Source organism: Vicugna pacos, chromosome 1 (genome assembly GCF_048564905.1).
Source record: "Vicugna pacos chromosome 1, VicPac4, whole genome shotgun sequence".
Classification (NCBI taxonomy): Eukaryota; Metazoa; Chordata; class Mammalia; order Artiodactyla; family Camelidae; genus Vicugna; species Vicugna pacos.
This window is the reverse complement of record NC_132987.1, coordinates 77,201,817-77,225,291: the sequence shown is the minus strand read 5'-3', so window position 1 is coordinate 77,225,291 and position 23,475 is coordinate 77,201,817. Positions and strand designations below refer to the sequence as shown.

General features: G+C 36.0%; 1 protein-coding gene across 2 annotated transcripts in view; it reads right to left on the bottom strand.

Moving 5' to 3' along the window:
* Positions 1–23,475, bottom strand: part of IFT57 (intraflagellar transport 57) — a 52,396-nt gene that overhangs the window by 14,313 nt on the left and 14,608 nt on the right. For both annotated transcript variants that reach the window (XM_006215913.2, XM_072965671.1), the window contains exon 6: positions 11,305–11,427. In XM_006215913.2, the coding sequence (XP_006215975.1) occupies positions 11,305–11,427 (123 nt within the window). The remainder of the gene's footprint in view (positions 1–11,304; positions 11,428–23,475) is intronic.

Below are 23,475 nucleotides of genomic sequence, written 5' to 3'. Positions count from 1 at the left end.
CTCAAGATTTTAATGTGAAATACTGATGTTCCTGTGACACGTTTAATGCTTCATCCGCGGTCAATAATAAAATTGGAAATATGAAGGCAGGAAGTCAGGTGAAGTGAAAGAGGCAGGGAAGACTGCTTGATAGAAGGAGCTGCATATGTCTAAGTTCACTGTAGCAAATATTTCTGTGACAGGTCAATAATTTATCATGCTTTCTGCAAGGATGTGAGAGTGAATTATTTTCTTCCTCCACCCAGAATACTCCCTCTCTAATGACAGAACATTTTCTGTATTCTCTATTTTTGCCACTTTGCACAAGCAGCTTTGCAATCTCTTCTTGTTTTAATTGTTATATTAATTTTCAGCTTCATTACTGCTCACAGTTATATATGTATTTGTGTGTGTGTGTGTGTGTGTGAGAGAGAGAGAGAGAGAGAGAGAGAGAAAGAGAAACTGTCCATTAAATTAAATAACTTTTTCATGAAATTAAATTATTTTCTTAACGAAAAATATCTATCAGTTTGCAGGATAATTGCAGAATATGGCTTTCTTGAATTTTCTTCTTTGTCAGTAGCTTAAAGTCTTTGCGGTACACCTTTGTGGTGTGACAGTATGAGTTTTCTCTGCAAGTTTTCAGAGAACTAAACATATGACTTAGGGAGAGTTCAGCATGTATGTGTGGTGTATGTTGTATGTGTGTATTGGTTGCAGGGGGTGTGGGAACCATGCTGGAAATATGTGTTTCCTTAGGAAAGTTCCTGCTTTCTAGATATTCCTCTTGTAGAGAAAAATAAGACAGTGCATAGAGGGTACAGAAAGGCTATCCTAACAATCACTGGTATTCTCACACCTGCCTGTAATTGAACTGAAACTGGAGATCCATAATCTCTCCATAAAATACCTTGTTAGTTAAATAATTACATTTCTAACATGTGCTCAGAGATGATCTTTACTGACTACCATCTGCTACTAAGCATTTTCATATGTTGACTCAGACTTATTATTCATGTGTACTCTGCCCACACCCCTTTTATAAGGCCGCACAAATCTTCTGAGTGAGGGTTTCCAGACTTTACAAGCCTTGAGAAGAGGTTTGGCAAGGTAGTGAATGGGGCCCTTCTGAGAATGCAGGAACACTCTTAGGGTGATTCAGAATGTAATTATTTCACAGGATGCTGAGTAACCATGGTGGGAGAGATGACCTAGCCAGTCCCTCTCAACTTCAAGAATCTACTAATCAAAGCTTTGATCTCATACTGATACTCAAAAAAACAAACAACTGAAAAGATAAGTCATCTGTACATTTGAAGAACTAAGAAACATAAATCATTACCTTAGCATAAAGAAACAATCAAATATAATGGGATAAAGACTATAGGTGTAAAAATTTGTCCAAATATTAAGAAATTTGCAATAAAACACTCTGATAGTGAGAACTACTCTAATACTGTTGATTGAAAAAAATGAATGAAAAAGCCAATTAAAAAGTAGATTTTACAGGAAGGTCCATATGATAGATAGTTTCTGCTTCAATTCATTTTTTATATTAAGTAATTAAAAGGAAACATTAAATTATACTTTGCAATAATGAAATATTTAGGCCGTCCAGAAATTTCAATTACAATCAATGTGTATTAACTCAATGCTCTCAATCACAAATGTCTATTTGAGGTATATCTGCCTTGAGGCATTAGTAACTTCCCTCTGGAGCATTTACATGACATGCAGTCTTTATTGGTTATTTCCTAAAAAATCTGTTACCACTATAGATGTGCTTTAGTTAGAGCAAATGGTAGTTTCTAAAGCAAAAACTCTTGCTCTCCTATTTCAACCTGTGATAAATGAAACCTTTTGGATCAAGCTGAAACATTTATCACACTCAGGGTAAATAGGAAGGACAGCATCATCAACTAACTTTAAGCACCGAATATCCTGAATGTTCAACAAGACTGTGATAAAAGCAGCTAAAAATCATTTCCAGTTGCTTAAGGATGGCTGGGTTTTTCTCCAACCCTTTGCAGTATTTTCAAATATCTAATTTAAGCATAGTATTCACTCCAACCACTCTGATATCTGTCCATGACCCACATACTACAAAGGAAAAAAAAAGCTGACCTTGAGAATACAATTTTAAATCCACCAAATAACACCATGTTTTAAAAATAATACAAAAATCCAAAACATTTTTCTATTTTGTGTAGTCTCTCTTAAAGAACACTTGCCTGTAAAAGTCCATCAGTGAATATTTCCCCTTATTTGCTGAGACGATGTGGCAGTTGAGTAATCACGCAGGCTGCTCTAAAAATGTATGTGTGTCTAGTTAATTTAGGCAGTTTATTTTGATAGCATTCACCTCTTTTTGATTATAGCAGGTGTTTCAAGGATAAATTTGCTGAAAATTGTATTTTGTTTAAACAACAGCAGCATGTACATTTATGGCCTTACTATATTAAAAAGCATTTATTGTCTGGCAGCAATAGATACAATTGCAAACATTTGTGACAGTAATTGGAGCTATTACTCCTGCATAGAGCCTCATGGAGACCAACTTATTGCCACCTGTATTTACATTTGTTACTAGTAATTATAAAAGCTGATTTTTAAAAATTTGCTGCCTTATTTTGCTTTAAACTTTGTGGACATTTTTCAACAAAAAGTCTACTTACCAGAAAATCTGTAAAAATTATAAATGTCATTTCTTTATTACTCAAATGATAGGCAGAATCCAATTTTATTACTAATATATATGTGAAATGTATTCCTGGCTCCTAGCCCACAGAATGCACTATACCTTTTTGCTCATGAATGCAAGAATCCTATCAATGTTGCCTATCCAGCAACCAGAGTACAAGTCTTAAGAAATGATCTTTATATTCCCAAACTGTAACAATTTACAAATCCCTACAAGTCAGAAATATTTAGAAAGCTAAATTTTATTAACACTCTTCTTACACAGCATCCAAACACAGTGACACAGCATCCAAACACAGTGATGGCAGAAGGTCAAAGCAAGTTACTGTCTCCACAGCTCTGGAATGAAAAAAATACCCTCTACTGCTTCCAGATACAGATTTGTTTACATCAGTAAAAAGGGAAAGCCGACCGTTCATGCACACTTCTGCAGGATTTGGCTTCCAGTTTGAAGAGACTTAGATCTAATACAGCAATTCTGTGGTCCCTCCAGGTTCATTTAAATGGAATTCCACCTGCGGATGAATGAAGGTCTCTATTCCCTCTTAGGTTTTAGCTCTCACAGTGACCAGAGAGCCCAAGGGCTCAAGACTACTGTAATGATTCCATCCTTAGCTCAGACTCTTCCCAAAAGGTTTCCTGCTGTGAATTACACAAGGCAACACCTGTTTGGTTTATTTACATTAAAACAAAATCCAATTGCTTGGAGTTGAAATTTGAAGTTTAAGGTTCTTTTTTTACAACTGCAACCTGAGAAAGTGGGACACTGAAGGATGTAAAAAGCAGTTTAGTGAATCAAAGACTTGAAATAATTAGAAACACATGCTGTGGTACTTACAAAGCCTCAAATAAAAAAATAATCTCTTTATCTAAATTCCTTGTAATGAACCTGGAGATTTACATAATGACTAAAGACATTTTGGTGGAATGAAGGGGGTACCTAGCCAACTATCTTTTAAAACAACAAAGCAGGAAATATTTAATTATACTTTGGAAAAAATCTATTTAAGTCATTAATCAAAATTTTAATTACAATATCCACAGGGCATTAAAGCATGATAGAACATTTGTTCATTGCATTAAATGCCTAATATTAAATCATTATAATACATAATCTTTTAGGAATAAATACTGCATAATTGAAAAAAGGGCCTAGGTAAGGTTTAGTTGAAAACTGATTTCACACTTGCTGCTCTTACTTATTTCTGGGGAGTAGAAATAAATATTACTAATGATTACTTGGTTTCTATGTAAAAACCCTTGACTTGAAAAAAAATCATTCTTCTGATGGAGATTAATAAGATTGATCATTTTAAGAAGACACTTCCCCAAGGTTCAATGAATGAAGTTGAGAGGTAATATACAAACAGACAACAGATAACAGCTAGACCATTATTCAAAAAAGAATTCTGACCTACAATCTGCAGCAACTAGTCCAGGAAGCCAAACCATGACCTCTGTAGCAACTAGCCAGAATGGTCAGGACTTAATTACTGTCAGCTTCCCCAGTTTTTGCCCACTCCCCGCCCCCATTTCCAATGTAGGACCAATCAGACAAAGCCAAATATCGTCCCCTAACCAATCACATAGGAGGTCCTACTCTAGTTAGCCTGTCTCCAAATTTCCAGCCACATCTAAACATTTCTGAAAGCCTTCCCTTTTTTCCACTATAACTCTTTTAAATTCTCCTGCATGTCTTTGAGCCTCTGCCAAATGCAAGTGATGGTGGCTGACTCCTTTGCTATTGTAAGCTCTGAATAAATAGCCTTTGCTTCTTCTCACTTAGGTGGTCTCTGTTTATTTCCACAAAGTCAAATAAAGGCTTGCTTTTTTTTTTTAATAGGAAAAAGAAGACTCAAAAAGATAGAATAATTTTCCTCAAGAAACAGTATTAAGTATTTAGCAATCAAAATGAATCAAAAATACAGAAGTGAACTCTATATGAATATGCATCCACATTTTCTATTCCCCCAGGAATATGGGACATGTAGAATTCTTCGGCCGCTCAGCTTCAACCATTTTATTATTCAACTCAGCAACTGTCAACTGATTCACTTAAAAGTTAAAAAAAATTACTATTATGGAATTTAGAATATTTCTATCAAGTAGGAAATATTATCCTTCAATAATTATTATAAATACCCTGGGAAAGAGCTCCTCCCAAAGTTGAAAAAGAGTAACAGCAGCTACAGCTGGTCTGACTCTACACTCTTGGAGCAATGAGTAATTACACAGGATTTCTAAATTTCATTTTCTAGTTAATCTTCATTTCTGCTTCCTGCTCTCCACATTCTGCCTTTCAACTGGATTTCCACCTTCAACAACCACTTGTTTCTCCAAAATGACTCACTGGCAGATCCACTTCTTGCTACTGGTCTGCGTTTTTGGATCTTCTGGCCCTTATGCTCACCCATATCCTAACCACCAGCCCCTGCATGACCTTGCCTTGTCATTCCTCCACCCAGATCCTAGACCTCCTCATGTGACTCCAACCTGCTGAGCTTGGCCAAGCCATCTTGCTCCCTAGCACTCAGCTGGAGATTGACGGTAACCCTCCAGCACTACAGACATCCATCTAAAGTTATGGTTTATAATTTTTAAGGATATGTGGAAATGCTCGTGATGTAATGTTATATTAAAAAAGAGGTATAATCTCAACATTATACATAAAATTACACAGAAATAGTGGTCAAAATATATTAAGTGATTCCTCTGGCACCACTCTAAGTGCTTTAGATAAGTGAATTCATTTAATACTTTTAAGAACTTTTTGAGGGAAGTTCTATAATGAATTCCACTTTATAGATGAGAAAACTGAGGCACAGAGTGGTTGAGAAACCTACCCACAGGGTCCAACAGCTAAGTTTTAGGCTTAGGATTGGTGCTCAATCATTCTGGATTCAGATTTTGTGCTTTTACAGTCTCTTCAGCAAATGATATTGGGAAGGTTGGACAGCTGCATGTAAATCAGTGAAGTCAGAATTCTCCCTCACACCACACACAAAAATAAAAACTCAAAATGGCTTAAAGACTTATACATAAGATGAGACACTATCAACCTCTTAGAAGAAAACAGGTAAAACGTCTGACATAAATCTCAGCAGTGTTCTCCTAGGGCAGTCTATCCAGGCAATAGAAACAAAAGCAAAAATAAGCAAATGGGACCTAATTAAACTCATAGGCTTTTGTCCAGCAAAGGGAACCATGAACAAAACAAAAAGACAACCTACGGAATGGGAGAAAGTATTTGCAAAGGATGAGACTGGCAAGGGCTTAATCTCCAGAATATATAAACAGCTCATACAACTTTAATAACAGAAAAGCAAGCAACCCAATCCAAAAATGGGCAGAAGACCTCAACAAGCAATTCTCCAGTGAAGACATACAAATGGCCAACAGGCACATGAAAAATGCTCAATATCGCTAATTATCAAAGAAATGCAAATCAAAACTATAATGAGGTATCACCTCATACTAGTCAGAATGGCCATCATTAGAAAGTCCACAAACGATAAATGCTGGAGAAGCTATGGAGAAGAGGGAACCCTCCTACACTGTTGATGGGAATGTAGTTTGGTACAGCCGTTACGGAAAACAGTATGGAGATTCCTCAAAAGACTAAAAATAGACTTACCATATGATCCAGCAATCCCATTCCTGAGCATATATCCAGAGGGAACCTTAATTCAAAGATACATGTACTCCAATGTTCATAGCGGCACTATACAATAGCCAAGACATGGAAACAACCTAAATGTCCATCAACAGATGACTGAATAAAGAAGCTGTGATATATTTATGCAATGGAATATTCCTCAGCCATAAAAAAGAATAAAATAATGCCATTTGTAGCAACATGGATGGACCTGGAGGTTGTCATTCTAAGTGAAGTAAGCCACAAAGAGGAATAAAAATACCATATGATATCACTTATATGTGGAATATAAAAAAAAAGACTAACTTATTTACAAAAGAGAAACAAACTCACAGACACAGAAAACAAACTTACGGTTATTGGGGGAAGCGGGTGGGAAAGGGTCTATTGGGAGTTCAAGATTTGTAGATATTAAGTAATATATATAAAATTGATACACAAAAAGTAGATACTGCATAGCACAGGGAACTATATTCAACATCTTGTAACTTATGGTGAAAAAGAATATGAAAACGAATATATGTATGTTCATGTATGATTGATGCATTGCGCTGTACACAAGAAGTTGACTCAAAATTGTAAACTGACTACACCTCAACAAAAAAATATATACATACAGGATTTGTGCTTTTAACAAGGATGCTATATTGTCACTAATAGAATAGGTTAGAGCCTGTGTTGGAGATTCATATATCATATATGTCTCCTACTAGGCAGAGGCAAGTAACTTCTCTGTGTTTCAGTTTTCTTATCTGTAGTAAAAGATACCTGCATCTCAGAGGGCAGTGGAAAGAATTAAATTAGTTAACATATGTGAAGTGCTAAGAATAGCACTCAGCACAAAGCACACACTTAGTAAACATCACTTTTTATTATTATCATATATACCTTTACTAGAGAAAAAACAAAAAAGATTTATCCAAGTGATAATCATATGAACTGATTACCTCCCATGTAAAAATATAAAGCTGATGTTTATAAATATTCCCTTAAATGATGGAAGCACTAAGGGAGAAATCTTGTAAATTCTTCCTGAATACTGATATAGACACTGAAATACAAGAGGGCTATGATAGAACATAATATTATAATAACAATATTGTAACACTGCAATAATTATCATTTGTTTAGTAACAACTATGTGTCAGACACCGTTTTTGGTGTTTACAACTCCACGAGGTAATTAAACTAATAAGTCCCATTTTACAAATGAAGAAAGAAGGAACAGAGAGGTATAGTAGCTTGCCCTGGACCACACAGCTAATAAGAGGTATAAATATGAATTCCGAGTGCCAAAGGAAGGTGTATGAGATAGGCTCCATCTCCTCAGGGTCTTTATAGCTACCACAGTTCTACTAAGTGTCTGAAACTTGGGCTCAATAAATCAGGAATTGATACTGGGACTAAATGTGTGATCCCTATCTTCCAATTCACAGTACACTGCCTGTCTCCTCTCCCTTTGAAATATCACTTCCTTATTATTTTTATAATTAAAAACAAACTTGTATTTTAAAAAGACTCAGAGATTAGAATAATTCTTGACCAGATTTGAGTCTAGTCTGAGTAAAATCACAGATGTTTGCTCTTAGTTTTAAATTCCACCAGAGTAGTTATATAACATCTGTGGGAACCACTGTTGGGTCTAATAAAGAGTAACAACAAAAAAAGATAAAAACACAGCAGAAAAGGAAAGACAGAAATAAAAAGAAAAAAGAAGGAAAGAACAAAGGGGACAAGATGCAGAGCTGCAGACTAGTACCTGTAGAGGGTTTAATTAGATGGTACCAGCATCATGTCTAATTTTGGGGTCCTCACACTGCCTTTCTAAGGAATTAATGCATTAGCCTTACTTACTTGGTCATAATTGAGGTGAATGACCTAAAATTTGGCTGAATTTATTGACTCTCTTGGCAGAACTTCGGCTGTGTCTTCAGACACATTACTCCAATCTGGCAGATCTGAGATGGTCTCCAGGTACAAAGCTACTCTAGAAGTTCACCAGGAGCACTCTCTGCATCCAACTCTAGAAAGGGAACTGCTAGTACAGTCCATACCAGCCAGCATATGACAAAAACCCTCTATCTTCAGTTGTGGAACATATTATTTGTAGTTTTGGCAACACATTTATTTTCCCAATTGTAATTTGTTTAAGCTAATATTAAAATTTATTTTCATTCTTTGAGAACTGGCAACAGCAACAAGTAGTGCCAGAAACAGGGCTAAGCTAGCCTTGCAATAAAACCCTGATTATGTTACAGAAAATATACAAAATAAAATATTGGTATATGACAGGATCTCATCAAGCATATAAACTATAATATGCAAAAAGAACAGAAAAGGAGATTTATTTATTTTTTTGTAATTCTCTGCTAGGAAGCTTACAAGGAGTAAACTGAACTTGTGAGAAAAAAACAAAAGAAAACAAACATTTGATCCAAATAAATATGGGATTTTTTTTTTTCACTACTAACACAAGGTCATTTAAAAGAAATTTACAATGGACTTAAATAACGGAGGCCCTAAGTACTGATCTCCCACATCCCTATGCTATTTAAAAATTAATGTAATAGGGATCAGTAAAACACCTTGATCTGAAAATAATTCCTTTATTCCCCCTCAAACATAAAGTTGAAATCTCAAAAGATCCTAAATAGCCTGCAGTGAAGGAAAGGTCATTATTTTATCCAAAAGTAAAGGAGAGGGTTTGGTTTCAGTAGAGTCAGGAATTGAGGAAGAGAGGGATCTTCCACGATGCTGGAGTCAGTCTCTCCCACTGAAGGAGGATAATGAGTCCGTGAGAAACCGCAAATACAACCAGATTACTTTAGTTCTGAGACATGAAAAACATTTCTCTATTCGGGAGCCCCTTATTTTCTCAAATCAATGTATAATTTCTATTTTTCTTAAGCTGAATAAAGAATTGACCCTAAAGCTATATTTCTCATTTGCTACAGCTGAAAGTTCTAGGAGAAAGAAGAGTTGGTGAAATATTGGACACAAAGACCAAATGATCTGGAGAAGCATTCTGAAAAAGCAATCAAATATGACTTCAGGTCAGCATGGTTTACCACAAAAAATCTAAACTCAAAATGATATTCACATATTCTAAAAAACATTAAAAAAAACCCTCCACAAAACTTTATCTGACATTTTGGAATGTTTTCTGTAACTCAAACAATATAATTAATTTGATACATATATCCTCATAAGATCAAGGCTGGTAAGGAACAACATGAGACTAAGAGTCCAACTTTGAACTAGCTAATTCTTCCCCAAATCAGGAGAACGTTGATTCTTCAAGAATCCAGGATTTTGATTACTGCTATATTGGTTTGTAATAGAATTTGACTTGTATTTAGTTTTATAAAACTGTACAGCTTAGCAGTTACATTTACATTCTTTTCTTTTTTATTCAGTTACTTCTATTATGTGGAGATCAATGAGTGTTCTTAAAAAACACTCTCCTGTGATCCTATTAGGTTTTAACTGAGATGTTTGACTTTTAGAGTTTACTCACCTTGAAAGTAATTAAACTTGTTTCCTTGTGAGACTAAGATGTACTTGAGTTTCCAACTACAGTTATTTTAACATGTCATTCTAACTAGAATCACAATAGTGATTTTTAATTTTCTGAAGAGAATTTGTTCTGACAAAACAAAAGAATCAGAAATTATATATTTACAAAAAAGTTTTTGCAAATTATGACTTCCAGCAGAGATCAAATCAGTAAAGAAATTCTTATCAATATGCACTTATATATAAGAGATACATAAACAAAGAATTTATCCCCAATGTAATCAAATATCTGTTCTCCATAATGACTGGGTAAATATATGGTAAACAGACTGCAGGATGTGTCCACTTAGCTTAGATAAAATTTGTTCCACAGCTGTTCACAGTCTAGTAAGACCTTTGCTGTCCTTACCCTATTTTAGAGCTGCCCGAGGAGACTAGGCTACTTCTTACCTTCTCTAGGATACAGTTCTACAAGCTCAAATCCAGACAATCTAGTATGAATTAGCTTCCAAGGCACTGAAAACAGCAATCTTTGTAGGGCTTCTACTTTGGGGGAAGACTCATGACCACATCTGCACAGTGACAAGCTCCCCTAGAGCCCTGTTTCCTAATTCTGGGCTTGTCTCCAGCCTCCAAGGATGAAAATCCTTTAATTTTTTAAAAACATTTTTATTATAGTTATGGTTCCTACACAGTAAACTATACATATTTCAGATGTACACTTGATGAATTCTGACAGATGTATACACCAATGAAACCTCTACCACAATCAAGACAGCTACAATTTCCATCACTCCCCAAGAACTGATATTCCACCTAGATGTCTCTCTAACTCCTTTTGTAGAGACTATTATAGTACAAATGAGAGTCGTGTTGTCTAGTCACCTACTAGCTTGTTCTGAAGTTCTTATTCATAAATTATAGGTAAAAAGGAAGCAGAAACTTGATTAAAAGAGCCTAATTATCTGGCCTAACCCCCAAATCTTTATTGCATACGATTTTTCAATTATTTTCTTAATATTTAACTTTGAATCATGTGTACTGAATAGATTATGTATGGCAACTTCTGGGATGTCTTCTGTTTTGCCATTCAGCAGAGTTCTATACCGCTTTCTGTCTACTCAGTTAGTATACAGTCATAGAATTCCAATTTCATGCATTATTCACCTAAATAAAATATGATTGCCAAGAAAATATATCAAAATGTATTGAGAAAACATGCCTTAATCCCAGGGAAACATGACGTGTTCTAAGTAATTTTAAAGATCTATTCCTTGCTTTGTGGACCATATCACATCATTTATTCATTCAATAACAATTTATTAAATCTTTATTAAGACAAAACACTGGAAAATGAATCCCTTCTCAAATAGTTTGTATAATTGGGAATACTCTTGACCCTGAAATTGCCTTATAAAAATCTATTTGAGCAGAATGTGCTCTCTCTGCTATACCTTATTGTCAGTCCTGATCGTGACTTTCAGTTGTGGTAGTATACGTTCCACTTCTAGACTCCATTCCGCAGCATCTGTTGTGGATTCCAAAATATCTTCTTGTTTGGCAGACTCGTTCATATCCTAAGAAAGGAAAGATATCACAGGATTGAGAGTTTATAAAAAGAAATGGTAAAATTTTGAGGCATTTTAGCAGCACTGCACAATTTATATCAAGCACAGTAGTGTTAAAATTATAGTCGCAAAAGAAATTCTTTTCTGTCCTCCTATCCATGTTGAAAGAAAATAATGCACCAACCTGGAAAGATAGCAAAATAACTATTTTTAAAAACCATTATTACAAAAAACAATTTTTTTGAGATATCAGAGTGAACTCAATGGGAATACTGTCAAATGGACAAGCCACTTAGGTATGTTAATTGGTAACAGTAGAAGAAATACAAACACGTTTGGTAAGAAAACACTGTCTTAGTTTGAATTCATTGTACTGAAATACAAACCCAAAATCTGAAAGGCAAAAAAGATAAGATACCAGAAGCAAAGGGCTCATTATTTATAAATTTTTGTATTTATAAAGTGATATTTTGGTTAGGTCAAACTATAATGCAGCTTAAAAATGTAATTTAATGCAGACATATCTGAACTCAAACAGGATAGGGGCCAACTTTCTGCATTTGGTTTCTGCTGTTGAGTAATAAGATCAATTCATGTCTGTTTTTGAATCAGAAAAAGAAAACTTCTTTTTCCTCCATTTTTCCAGACCTCTACTTTTGGCATTAAGTATGCATGGATCTGAAAACATAAAGAATGTACAAATTAATGATTTAAAGATAAAGCTTCCTGCATTCATTTTGGCAGTAAGTTTTCATTTTATGTTCCCTTGAAAAATTATAAGAAAATGTAAGGATAATATAAAAATTTATTAATACAGAAAAAAAGAGACCAGAGAGATGTAAACAGCCAAATTTAAACAGTCTATAAAAAGATGTTTTTGAGACAATCAGGGAAATCTGAATGTGGAAGAGTATTAAATGATAATAAGAAATTATTACTAATTTTATAGGTATGATTATAGCATGTGGTTATGTTAAAAAAAAGCCTTATAAATTAGAGATAAATGCTGAACTATTCATAGGTGAATTGACATATTATCTGAAATTTAATTTAAAATACTATGAGGCAAAGAAAAAGGAGGGAGGGGCTTTAGAGGAAACACAACTGACAAAATGTTAATTGTTAAACTGGGTACTACTGCATCAGGGTTCATTATCTTATTCTCTCTAATTCTGTATTTGTTTGATATTTCTCATAATCCAACATTTAAAAATAAAAGACTATAAAAACAACCTCAGGGGAAATTAGATTCTCAATGTGAAGTTATGTCACTAAAAGACATTTCTTATCCAGTATAATACTAAATACAAGAATAACCTTATACTGGATTTTATTTTGTGGAGAACTGTAAGTCCTTCGGGGCTTTGAAGTCACTCCCAACTGAGTCTCCAGGGCAGTGCTGACATGAGAAAGCCCCTCTCTCCCACCACGTATCAGCAAGGCCTGCATGGACTCAGAGCCTTAAAAGGAGCATGCATTGTTTTCTGTTCAGAAATTCAGGAGGCTGCATAGTTCTAACCACACAATTAGAGGGTGGATAACTAAAACATGCTTTTATATTTCACAACCTGTGGCTTGAATGGATTCAGTTATGTTGTATTAAAAAAAAAACCAGAAGTATAAAAAATATAAGCATTAATTTAAGTAAAATGTGGAAACCCTAAGTGAAAATGTTTGATTCTACTTTAAACATTAAAGTGCTCATTTAAATATAGAAACGCTGTATTATTTTGAGTACCTAATATAATGCTATATATCTATATAAATGGAATCCAAGGTAGTATAATAGCACCATAGCTGGGGAGGGCCGGTAGTATTCTCAAAGTAGCGTGATGTTATATAACAAAATATCATGGCACGAGAAGAGATGCTCTCCCAGTTGAAAGGTATGGGGAAAGCCATGCGGAAAGTTCTCTGTCACGGAACTCCACGTTGACATTCATCAACATCCACACACTTGCACACTCTGCCACATTCCAGTGCCCATCCTCGGCTCATTTTCTGTACCAAACAGGGTAGACTCATGGGGAGGAGTTGGGTGGGAGGATGTATGCACTGCCAATGGGATGTGAGCCCTAACATCAGGGGCGTGTGTATGGCATATTCACAGACTTTCTCGTGCCGAGGTTATGAGCCCCACATCCCAATCCTGCAGAGCTGGGCTGAGCCAAAAAGGGGCATGTCCTTTTAAGCAGCAGTTCTCTATGATTCTTAATAAAACACAGATGTTCTGGTCACTTATTTAAAAATAAGTTTGACTTAGGGAACCACCATTTGGGTGAACTGAAAATGGTGTTACTAATGAAATCCCCACACTTCTGTTCCCCAACTCCATCCCCTCATTCCCCTCCCTCCTTCTTTCCTTCCTTACAGGAGGGTGGAGTCCAGAATCACCAGATAAAGCCAGAGAGGGTACCATCCACATTCCCACTTTCGTCACAACTGAACATAGGATTGTTCAAGTTGTGCATAACATACTTAAAAATTTTACTCGAGGAAGGGCACATTTTTCTAATTTTCACAAAGGCAAATGTGTTAGCAGTGGCCCTGTTTGAATTAGGCTCAGAATCTAAGAGTCAGTAGAGTACTCAGGGATCAAACACTGCATTGAGATATCCCAGTGCATAAGCTACCATTTATTTTTATACTGGGCCCTTTAGCAAGTTGCATTTACCCTTTTTAGCTTATTATTTGGTTCTGTTAAGCAATAATTTGCTGACTCCTATTCCCAATGTCCTGAAATGATTTAATGTAGCAGCTCAAAAGTTATCACTCATTCCTAGGCCGTAGTTAATATACTGGGGAAAATGGCCTAGTTACTAAAGAAAGGGCAAAAAAGAGAACATTAGGCTTGGCAGAGCAGTATTAACTTATTCAAACCATACAGCCTCTTTCTACTTCCATTCTTGCACATCTATTTCATAACCTTGTTCCTCACTCAAAATTTCCTAATGCCTGATAAGTGGATACATTAACTGAGCAAGCCCTGCATATGAAGTATAAATCATCTTAACCGTGCCTTGGTTATAATACTTTGAGAATATCTTTCCTTTCCAATTGTTTCTCTAATAACAAATGGTATTTTATGTGGAACTATTAGTAAAAGAGAAATAAACTTCTGTTTCCATTTAATCAAACCTTTATATCATCGTGACAAAGTCCCTCTCCAAAGCATTAACTAAGGTAAAGCATAGCTCTTGGGAAATTGCGTCTTCTAGTTAATGCTGCCAAAGAAACAATTAGAAGCTCAATAAGATGCGGGCTATCCCAAACTCTCATTTATAATTAATTAATTTACCAATAAGCCAGTTGTTAAGCTCCTACAACACTCAAGGTAAGAATCCAGGCACTGTGCTTGGTGTGGAAAGACAAAAGGGTTTAATCCCTGCCTCTAAAGACTTTACAGCTTATCAGGAAGAGTCTGAGGCTAGTTAAAGGGGGTAATAATTGGTCCTAAAAAAAAGAAACTTATGAGAACTGACTCTGAGCCTGCCAAAGGAAGAACTCAAGATAAATCTAAGTCATCCCCTAATGTAACCTAGGGGCATATCACCCAAGGTGAGTTCAAGGATCAAACATGCAGTGTTACTAGCCTGCTCAGAATTCTGTTCCAGTAAGTGATACCCCCTTTTCCCCAGATAGTATTAATGGGGATGGTTAAGCATCTGAAGAAGCACTATGTTCTCTGTGTGTCTATGTATTTATATACACACTATACACACACACACATATAGATATAGATAATTGGATGTGGTTGGTTTTATGGTCACAGGGGTGTAATAAGGGAAAGCCCTACATATAAGCACACATGAGGACAAGCAAGCCCTTTGCAACCTCTGGCCTGCTGGATAGGCTATGTAGTGCTGCAAAGCTGTTCTGGTCAACTAGGTTAAGTGTGAATACAAAGCCTGATACATACGTCTTCAAAATATCTTCACCTCTGAACTCTGGGGACTCTAGGTAGGCCATGGCTACCAGCAGGGGGAGTAATGTACTAACAGAGAGAGACAGACATATTAATAAATATTAATATAGAAAGCTGTTACAGGTGATATACAGTGGAAGCACTGGTCATTGGTCACATTTTTTATATACTTTGGTTGCCATCTTAAGCAAAGAACTTAAAACAATCTCTTTGGGGTGAAACTATTCCCAGTATGTACTGCACACTCATTATTGGAAAACCTCATAAGAGAAAGGCGACTAAACAGGAGACTAAACACTGCCGGAACAATGCTGACTATGAATTACTGATATCAGCGAGAGTTAACGCCACTCATTTCAACTCTGCTATGTCCATGACAACAAAAGCCTGGTACTATAGGATCTTTTAGATCCCAAGGGTCCAAGCCAGGCTGGGTAGTTGGCTCTGGTTAACACATTTCCCCACTGGGAATAAAGAAGAAGAAAGCTGGGAGTCAAGTAAGCCAATGTTTCTATGACTTGACTACTTACAAATACCCTACAAAATGCCCTTTGATCACTGATTGAGAACTTGTCTGGTAAAGGGAACATATATGGCTGCATGGACAGACCCAAGAGTGAAGCTCAAGGCTCAGGCATCCATGAGAAGACATTTCCTTGGGATTAAATTATGGCCAGTAAATGCCAGCATTTACCAGTATTCAGTATTCAGTCCAACGGTGGTATCTGATGCTTCTAAGAGGTAGAGATTTCGGCTTGGTAATTGTAGACTTAAACACCTCCACTTGCTCTCTCTAATATTACTAGTTCAGTGTTGGGATCTTTTGACTCTCCCTTCATCTCCCATTTTCACCTGAAAGTCTGAATCCAATTTCTGCTCAGGTTCTCATGATCTAGGTTCTCCTGGTCAAACTCTCATCTGAACTTGTGATCTCCCTGTAACTTTTGTAAGAGCAAGTGGAGGTGTTTAAGTCTACAATTACCAAGCCGAAATCTCTACCTCTTAGAAGCATCAGATACCACCACTGGACTGAGTACTGGATACTGGTAAATGCTGACATTTACTGGCCATAATTTAATCTTTTTTGATGTCTTTCATTGTAAGATTCTGTAATACAATGTTGCACTCAGGCTGAGAAATCTAGATATGACTGAGCCCACACTAAATGATCCCAAATAACTATAATGTTTTGCACTCTTAGGTCTGCCATTAAACTGTTCCTGTAGCTTCTCTTGCTATCAAGATGCCAGTGATCAGCAGTGGCTGTCTCTCTGATTGCCTGTAGCAGTGCTTCCTTCTTCTAGGTTGCTATGAGTTCAGAAACCTAACAGCTGAGCTTGTTAGAATTCAGACAAAGTAAGAATAAGGGGGGAAAAGTGAGTGCTCAGCTCAAAAAGGGGTGTTGGTAAGGTTAGGACCCTATAGAAACTTTTAAAAATGGAAGTGTTTATACTTATTTTTGGTTGCAGAGTCCTGTTCTGCATTCTTCCTCATTTGCTGTTTTGTTCAAGATAGGATAGGTGGACAAGAGGCTAATATAATATATATGGTATTACTATGAATTAAAAAGGGTTTCTCCTAAGGTATCTGGTGTCCTTTCTTTACCATCTATTAGTGAAGCAAGAGAGGGATAAACAATGTTATTTCAATCAAGAAGAATGTTTCCTTCAATCCCATGATTTTAACAAATTATATCTAAGGCAAAGTTAAAAATCTTTCATGTCCCTACAAGTCAATTCTGCATGATTAAAGAAGCACAAATTGTGAGTTTGATTCATTATTTTCTCCTCAAATTAGGTTTTACATGATTTAACACTATATTACTATGAAGAAAAATGTTTAATACCATATAAAAATTATTTTTAGATTTGTTCTGAATAACCAAATTAAACCTTGGCTAATCTATCAAAAGAAATAGATAGATGGTAGCTTCTGTCTTTAAATATATCAAGTTTGTAGAAATTTTTTTTTAAGTTCAATTTTAAGACTATCAAGAGAAATTTTATTCTGAGTTACAATGTGAACCAAGATTTGAATAAATTATGCTCCCACAAATCAAAAATGAAAAAACAAAGCTTGCCAAATTAACACAAAATAAATGTAATTTTCCAATAAGAAGTCTGAAATTATTTTTGAATGAGAATTCAACTTCCAATATTATTTCTATTTAATACATCAAATATCTACCTTTACTATTTTAGCTACTTCAGTGTACACTAAATGCTAAGATAAAATCATTTCCTATTTTTAATTTTCTCAAAATAAAGCCAAAAGAAAGTGCCCAGGAAATTTTCTTCTTCTTCCATATGAAGAAAACTACAATAGACATTATACTTGGTGTTGTAGAGTATGAAAAATAAGTTTAATTCTTTATGGCATGAAATTCTATGAGGTTTTTCTTTGAGACGGTAACCACACAGATATACCAGTGCTCAAATACATCTGAAGAGCTCAATTCATATACCTACTGAGAAGAACACGAAAGTCCAATTAACTGTTGAGATTGAACAGTCCCAGAGCTAAGTTGCCTTGAACAGTATGGTGTAAATGTTAAGAGGATGGGTCCAGAATCCCATCCCTGGTCAAATTCCACCTCCATCATTTTTTACTAGTTGAAGGTCTCTAAATCTCAGGCTTCCCCCATCTATAATAATAATAGCACTACCCTTATTGGAAGGGTTGCTATGAAGATTAAATTAAATGATGTATTTAAAAGGCTTTTACAATGCCTGGTACATAGCAAGCCCCCAATTTATTTTAGCAGTTATAATTATCATTATTATATGCCAAGCATGGCACTAGATGCTTTTACATATGGGTGAAGTGCCCAGTAATAACACCATGAATCAAATGAGTCTTATTTCCATTTTTTCAAATGAGAAAAATGAGGTACAGAGCACTTAGGTAATTTTCCCAATGTCACACCATTAGCTAAGTGGCAGAGTCCAGGCAATGAATGCTACCCTAGAACACAAGCTCTGAAACACACCTTACTGAATGCCTATCAATTCTTTGTCATTACAGGCTACAATAATATCCCCTCAGTTTATCACTTGTCTTTTAACTATGGTGTTCCCCACCCCTCTATATAAAAGGTTTTAATTTTACACATTTAGAGTTATCAGTATTTTTCTTTTACGGTTTTTAGTTTTCTTGCCATGTTTATCATGCCCATTTCAACCCATGAGTATAATACCTGCCACTCATGTTTTTGTTTGTGCCTTAACATTTTTTAATTTGTTGAACCATGTGAGGTTTATTAAAAAAGATGGGAGGAGTCCATCTTTTTTCGCCAAATGGATACCCTGTTATCCTATCACTACTTAATTGAATAGTACAGACTTCATTGCTTTGTATGCTAATATAAATATATATTTGGATTATTTTATGAACTCTGTACTACTTCATTAATCTGTATCAGTATAGTCTTTTTACAGACTTACAAAAAACTACACAAATAGCACAGAGAATTCCCATATACCCTTCATCCAGATTTACCAAATGTTAGCATCCTACATGACCTCAGGGCAGTTATTCAGAAAGGGATATAATATTTATACCTGGGTGCTGAGATTTTCAAGTTTTTCTTTGTACTTTTTGTGCTTTCATTTAAAAAAAAAACAAGGAATATATTTCATTTTTAAAAAGAATAAAGTTTTTTCAATAAAAGCAAGTAAATATATAAATTGATTAACTTCTAAATATTAGCTGTTACAGGTGGTAAATGCTTTAGAAGTTTGAATAAGAGAGAGAAATGTGTTTTAATGGCAATGGTGAGATTTAAGTTTAACTTTACAAGGATGTTTAGGATATAAACAGGCAGAAGAGGCAAGCCAAGTGTTTTTATAGGCAGGAAGGCATCATAAGCCAAAATACTGAAATAGGAATGAACATGGCTTATGAAGATCACATGAGAAGAGAGACGAGGGGCTTAAAAGGGTGAATATTGGGGAGCAAAACCAACTGAATATATTGTGAAAGACCTTACAAGCTAGGCTGAGGAATGTGAATTTTGTCCTCGAAGCCAAAGGGGAGGCCAAGAAAAGTTACAAACAAGATAAAATGACTTTACCCAACAAATCTTTATTTAGTGCCTACTATGTATATATCAGGTACTGTTCTACTCTAGGAACAGTGAATAAAATAAAAATCCTCACAAAGGAATATCCTAGTTATGTTTTATGAAAATTGATGGGTTGTAGATTGGTGGGTCACAGGATTAAACGGGGCTGGGATGATAAAGGAAGGTCTCTGTAAGGAGGCAAAATCTGAGCTGAACCTTGGACATTTAAGAGTCAGGTAGAGAGATCATGGGAAGGCATTTTAGATAAGAGACAAAAGAAATGAGGATGGGATGGGGTCAGCGCAGATATATTCAGGAGGTGTTTGAAAACCTATGAGGGGTCTTATTTACCTGGAAAAAAGTTACTCTGCAGAAGAAAATAAAGTTGGCTATGTGGACAGCAGTCAAATTGCTAAGGGTTCTGAAAGCCAAATCCAAAATTTATTGCTTTAAAATCTGCATAAACTGACCTGTAGGTAGTGAAAAGCCACCAAAAGTTATTTAACTCACAATGAGCTAACAAAAGTCATGTTTTGGTAAGTAAGATCAAGAGGTAAGATAAAAAATATTCTGGAAAAGGGTAGGGGTGGTGGACGATGGATATGGATAAGGGAGAGATTTCAAAGGCAGCATCCACAGGTCCTGGGGACTAACAAGATGTCCTGGATGAAAATGAATCATTAGTCAGATATTCAAAGCACTAACACTGCTTGGGGTTGATGGGTAGGGGTGGGCATATTTAAAGAATATAGGTTCAGAAAGTACTGAAAAAAGCCCACATTCTAGGTACCCATCTCATATACTGAATTACATAGTAAATATCTGCTATTAGTATTGGTATGGGAAATATAACTTATCCATTTATACAATGAGAGCTCTCAAATGATTCCTGGAAAAAAATCATATTATTTTTCATTAAATTCCGCTATATCATTTCTGTAGGGGAGACCTTACGTGACAGCAAACAGAGTCCAGTGGGCCTTCAATAACAATCCAGGTGACAGATTATGAAATAAAGCCATTCTATGACCAAGGCTTCCTAATTTACATTGAAACACAAGCTTCTTGATAACAGATTCTATGTATAAAAAAATACTCATGGCAATCTAGAAATCTATTTAAATCGAGAGATTAGGGCTTCTATTCTCCTATGCACATAAGAATGTTTGTAACTAATTCCATTTTCTAGGAAAGGCGAAAAATTATACAAAATAAGAAATGCATCAAATGTGCACTCTGCCAGCACCATGCTGGGTGTGGTCCACAAGTTATCTTAGTCTCAAAACAATGTTGGGTTGAACTGTCTCTCCATTTTACAAATAAGAAAGCAGTCACAGAAGGGATAAATGGCTATGGCCATGTGGCTAGTGACGCATGGCCAGGATTTTACCTAAGGCTGCTTTTCCATCGTAGCATCGATCTTGAAGGTATGAACTCAGATCTGGAAGGGACCTTGAAAAGTCCTTGCTTCCTACTTCTTGCTAGGCTTACAATAAAACCAGGATGGAAATAAGGACTTTTCCTATTTCAAGTGTGGATTCAAAAGCTACGCTAAAGATCAAGCAAAACTCTTTTACACCCAGCAAGAACTGCCGTTTGAGCCTCCTCTGAGCAGTGAGGAGGATAGCTTTTTTCTCTAACCTACATTTCCTATTCACCTCCAGATGTAAAACTGATGGGGTGGTACGGGTTAGTTAACAGAGAAATAAAAGATTTACTCAGCCATAATGTGTTCCATCACAGTCAAACATGTGGCGTTTTAATTGTTTCTTCTGTGAAATACCAACCACAGACTTCTCAGTCACAACACAGATAGGAGGACTAACACCCAAATGTTTTAGGAAGGGAGAGAAAAGACATTCTCCTCAAGCAGGAATCGGAACCAGTGGTAACCTTTGGGACAAGATATGCTTTGCTGTAGAATGGTATTTTTCCTGTATTACTCAGAAAGGATATTTTGTGGAAAAGTGAAGTGTAAATCATTTGTAAAATGAAAATTTAAAGTGTTTAAGATAATAACCGAAGTAGATCCATCTTGTTCCTATTTTTTATTACAATATTGCAGACTTGCCATGATGGCACCCTAAGCTGAAACTGAGATGACAATTTTTATTCTAAGCCCAGATTTTTCCTCCCTTACAGCTTTTGCTTTTTAAGCTAAAAATTCTCTCATTCTTAGTAGAATGAATTTTTTGCTAAGTAATTAAAAACCAATTGTGTTTAAACCTTTTGAGATAGTTGGTTTTATGCTGTATAACTCAGGATTTGGTTTCTAAAACCTCAAATTTAGCATCTCAAGGAAGAATGGTATCTATGGCATGTTTGAAAAAAATGTTTTGAAACGAAGTGATGGGCTTTTAAAAATAGAATTCAGAGAGCACATAGCTTCCCTCCCATCTTTTTTTCACTGGGGGAGAAGAATGACACATCTGCATTATGCTGCCAGAACACTACTGCTGTGATTCTACTGAGCTTCAGAACGGAGGGGCGCGACAAAGACCACTCACGATTGCGGCGCAGTTACCAGGAAAACACAGGCAGTGTTCCACTGACATACTCAAGTTTGAAACAGAAATGACCAGAACACCTGCCTAACACCTCACCACCAGATCCTTCCTTCCCTGCTCCCACCTCTCACATCTCTGAATATTCTCCTGGGCCTGTAACTATCGCGGGCTCTGCCCAACTGTCAGAACTTTAATACCGCACCAGTGTCCCCCCTCATGACCATGCCGAGGGAAGCATTGGCTCCATTTCAGATTTCAGATTTCAAGAACATTCAGAAATCAGAGGGACAAAGAGAATGTAGAACTTTGTGGGCCAGCCTTGAAGATTAATATCCATTTGTAATGTTTTTCTTTCCAAGAAAAGCTATATCAAAATTCAAATAACTAACCTGCAAATCAAACTTTGGAAACTAAAGCTATCACTCATTAACTGCAGGAGCTGTTTTCTTGCAAAGTACAGGCATCCCTCAGAGATATTGCGGGTCTGGTGCCAGACCACTGCAATAAAATGAATACCACAATATAGCGAGTTACACACATTTTTTTAGTTTCCCAGTGCATATAAAAGTTGTATTCACACCATACTGTAGTCTATTAAGTGTGCAACAGCATTATGTCTTAAAAAACAATGTACATACTTTAAAAAATATTTTATTGTGAAAAAATGCTTACTATCATCTGAGCCTTCAGCAACATCAAAGATCACTGATCACAAATTGCCATAACAAATACAATAATAATGAAAAAGTGTGAAGCATTTCGAGAATTACCAAAATGTGATGGCAGAGACATGAGCTGAACAAATACTATTGGAAAACTGGCACAAGTGGACTTACTTGATGTAAGGTTGCCACAAACTTTCAATTTGTAAAAAACGCAGTATCTGCAAAGTACAATAAAGCAAAATGCAACAAAATGAGGTATGCCAGATAAAACCATAATGGTGCAAGAGAATTAGAGGAGGAAATCACAGTAAAAATGGCATTAAAAATATGTTTTAAACTTCAAAGTAAATAAATATATATTCTAAAAAACACTGCTTCCAAACAAACCAATTTCATCATTGCAAGCATCTGTTGACTGAAAAAAACACACAACGTAAAAGTTGAGAATTAGGTTTTATTCAATTTGGCAGACCTTCTGAGGACCCAATCCTGGGAGAGAGCCTCTCAGATAGCTCTGAGGGAGTGCTCTGAAGAGGTAAGGGAAGAGCCAGGATATCTAGCAATTTTTGCAACAAAACCCAAGCAGCTGGAACATCAAAAGACTACTGTTAATTAAGAAACCCAGACATCTCAAGTTAATGAATTTTAGTGCTTTTCTGTGTATGGGAAGATGCAAGAGTCTGAGCTCACTGAAACCATTCCTTTGATGTGCACTTTAACCATCTAGGGCCAGTATCCTAGTTTTTCTCCATCTGAATCCCCTCAGCATTCACTGTTGGGGGTGGCTGCAGTAGCTGATGGCTTGAGGGCCACAGCATCCTTCGTTTACTTATATGGCAGGCAGTAGTCTTCATCCACCCGTTCGTCATTGAAAGGAGGCACCATTTTTCTTAGAAC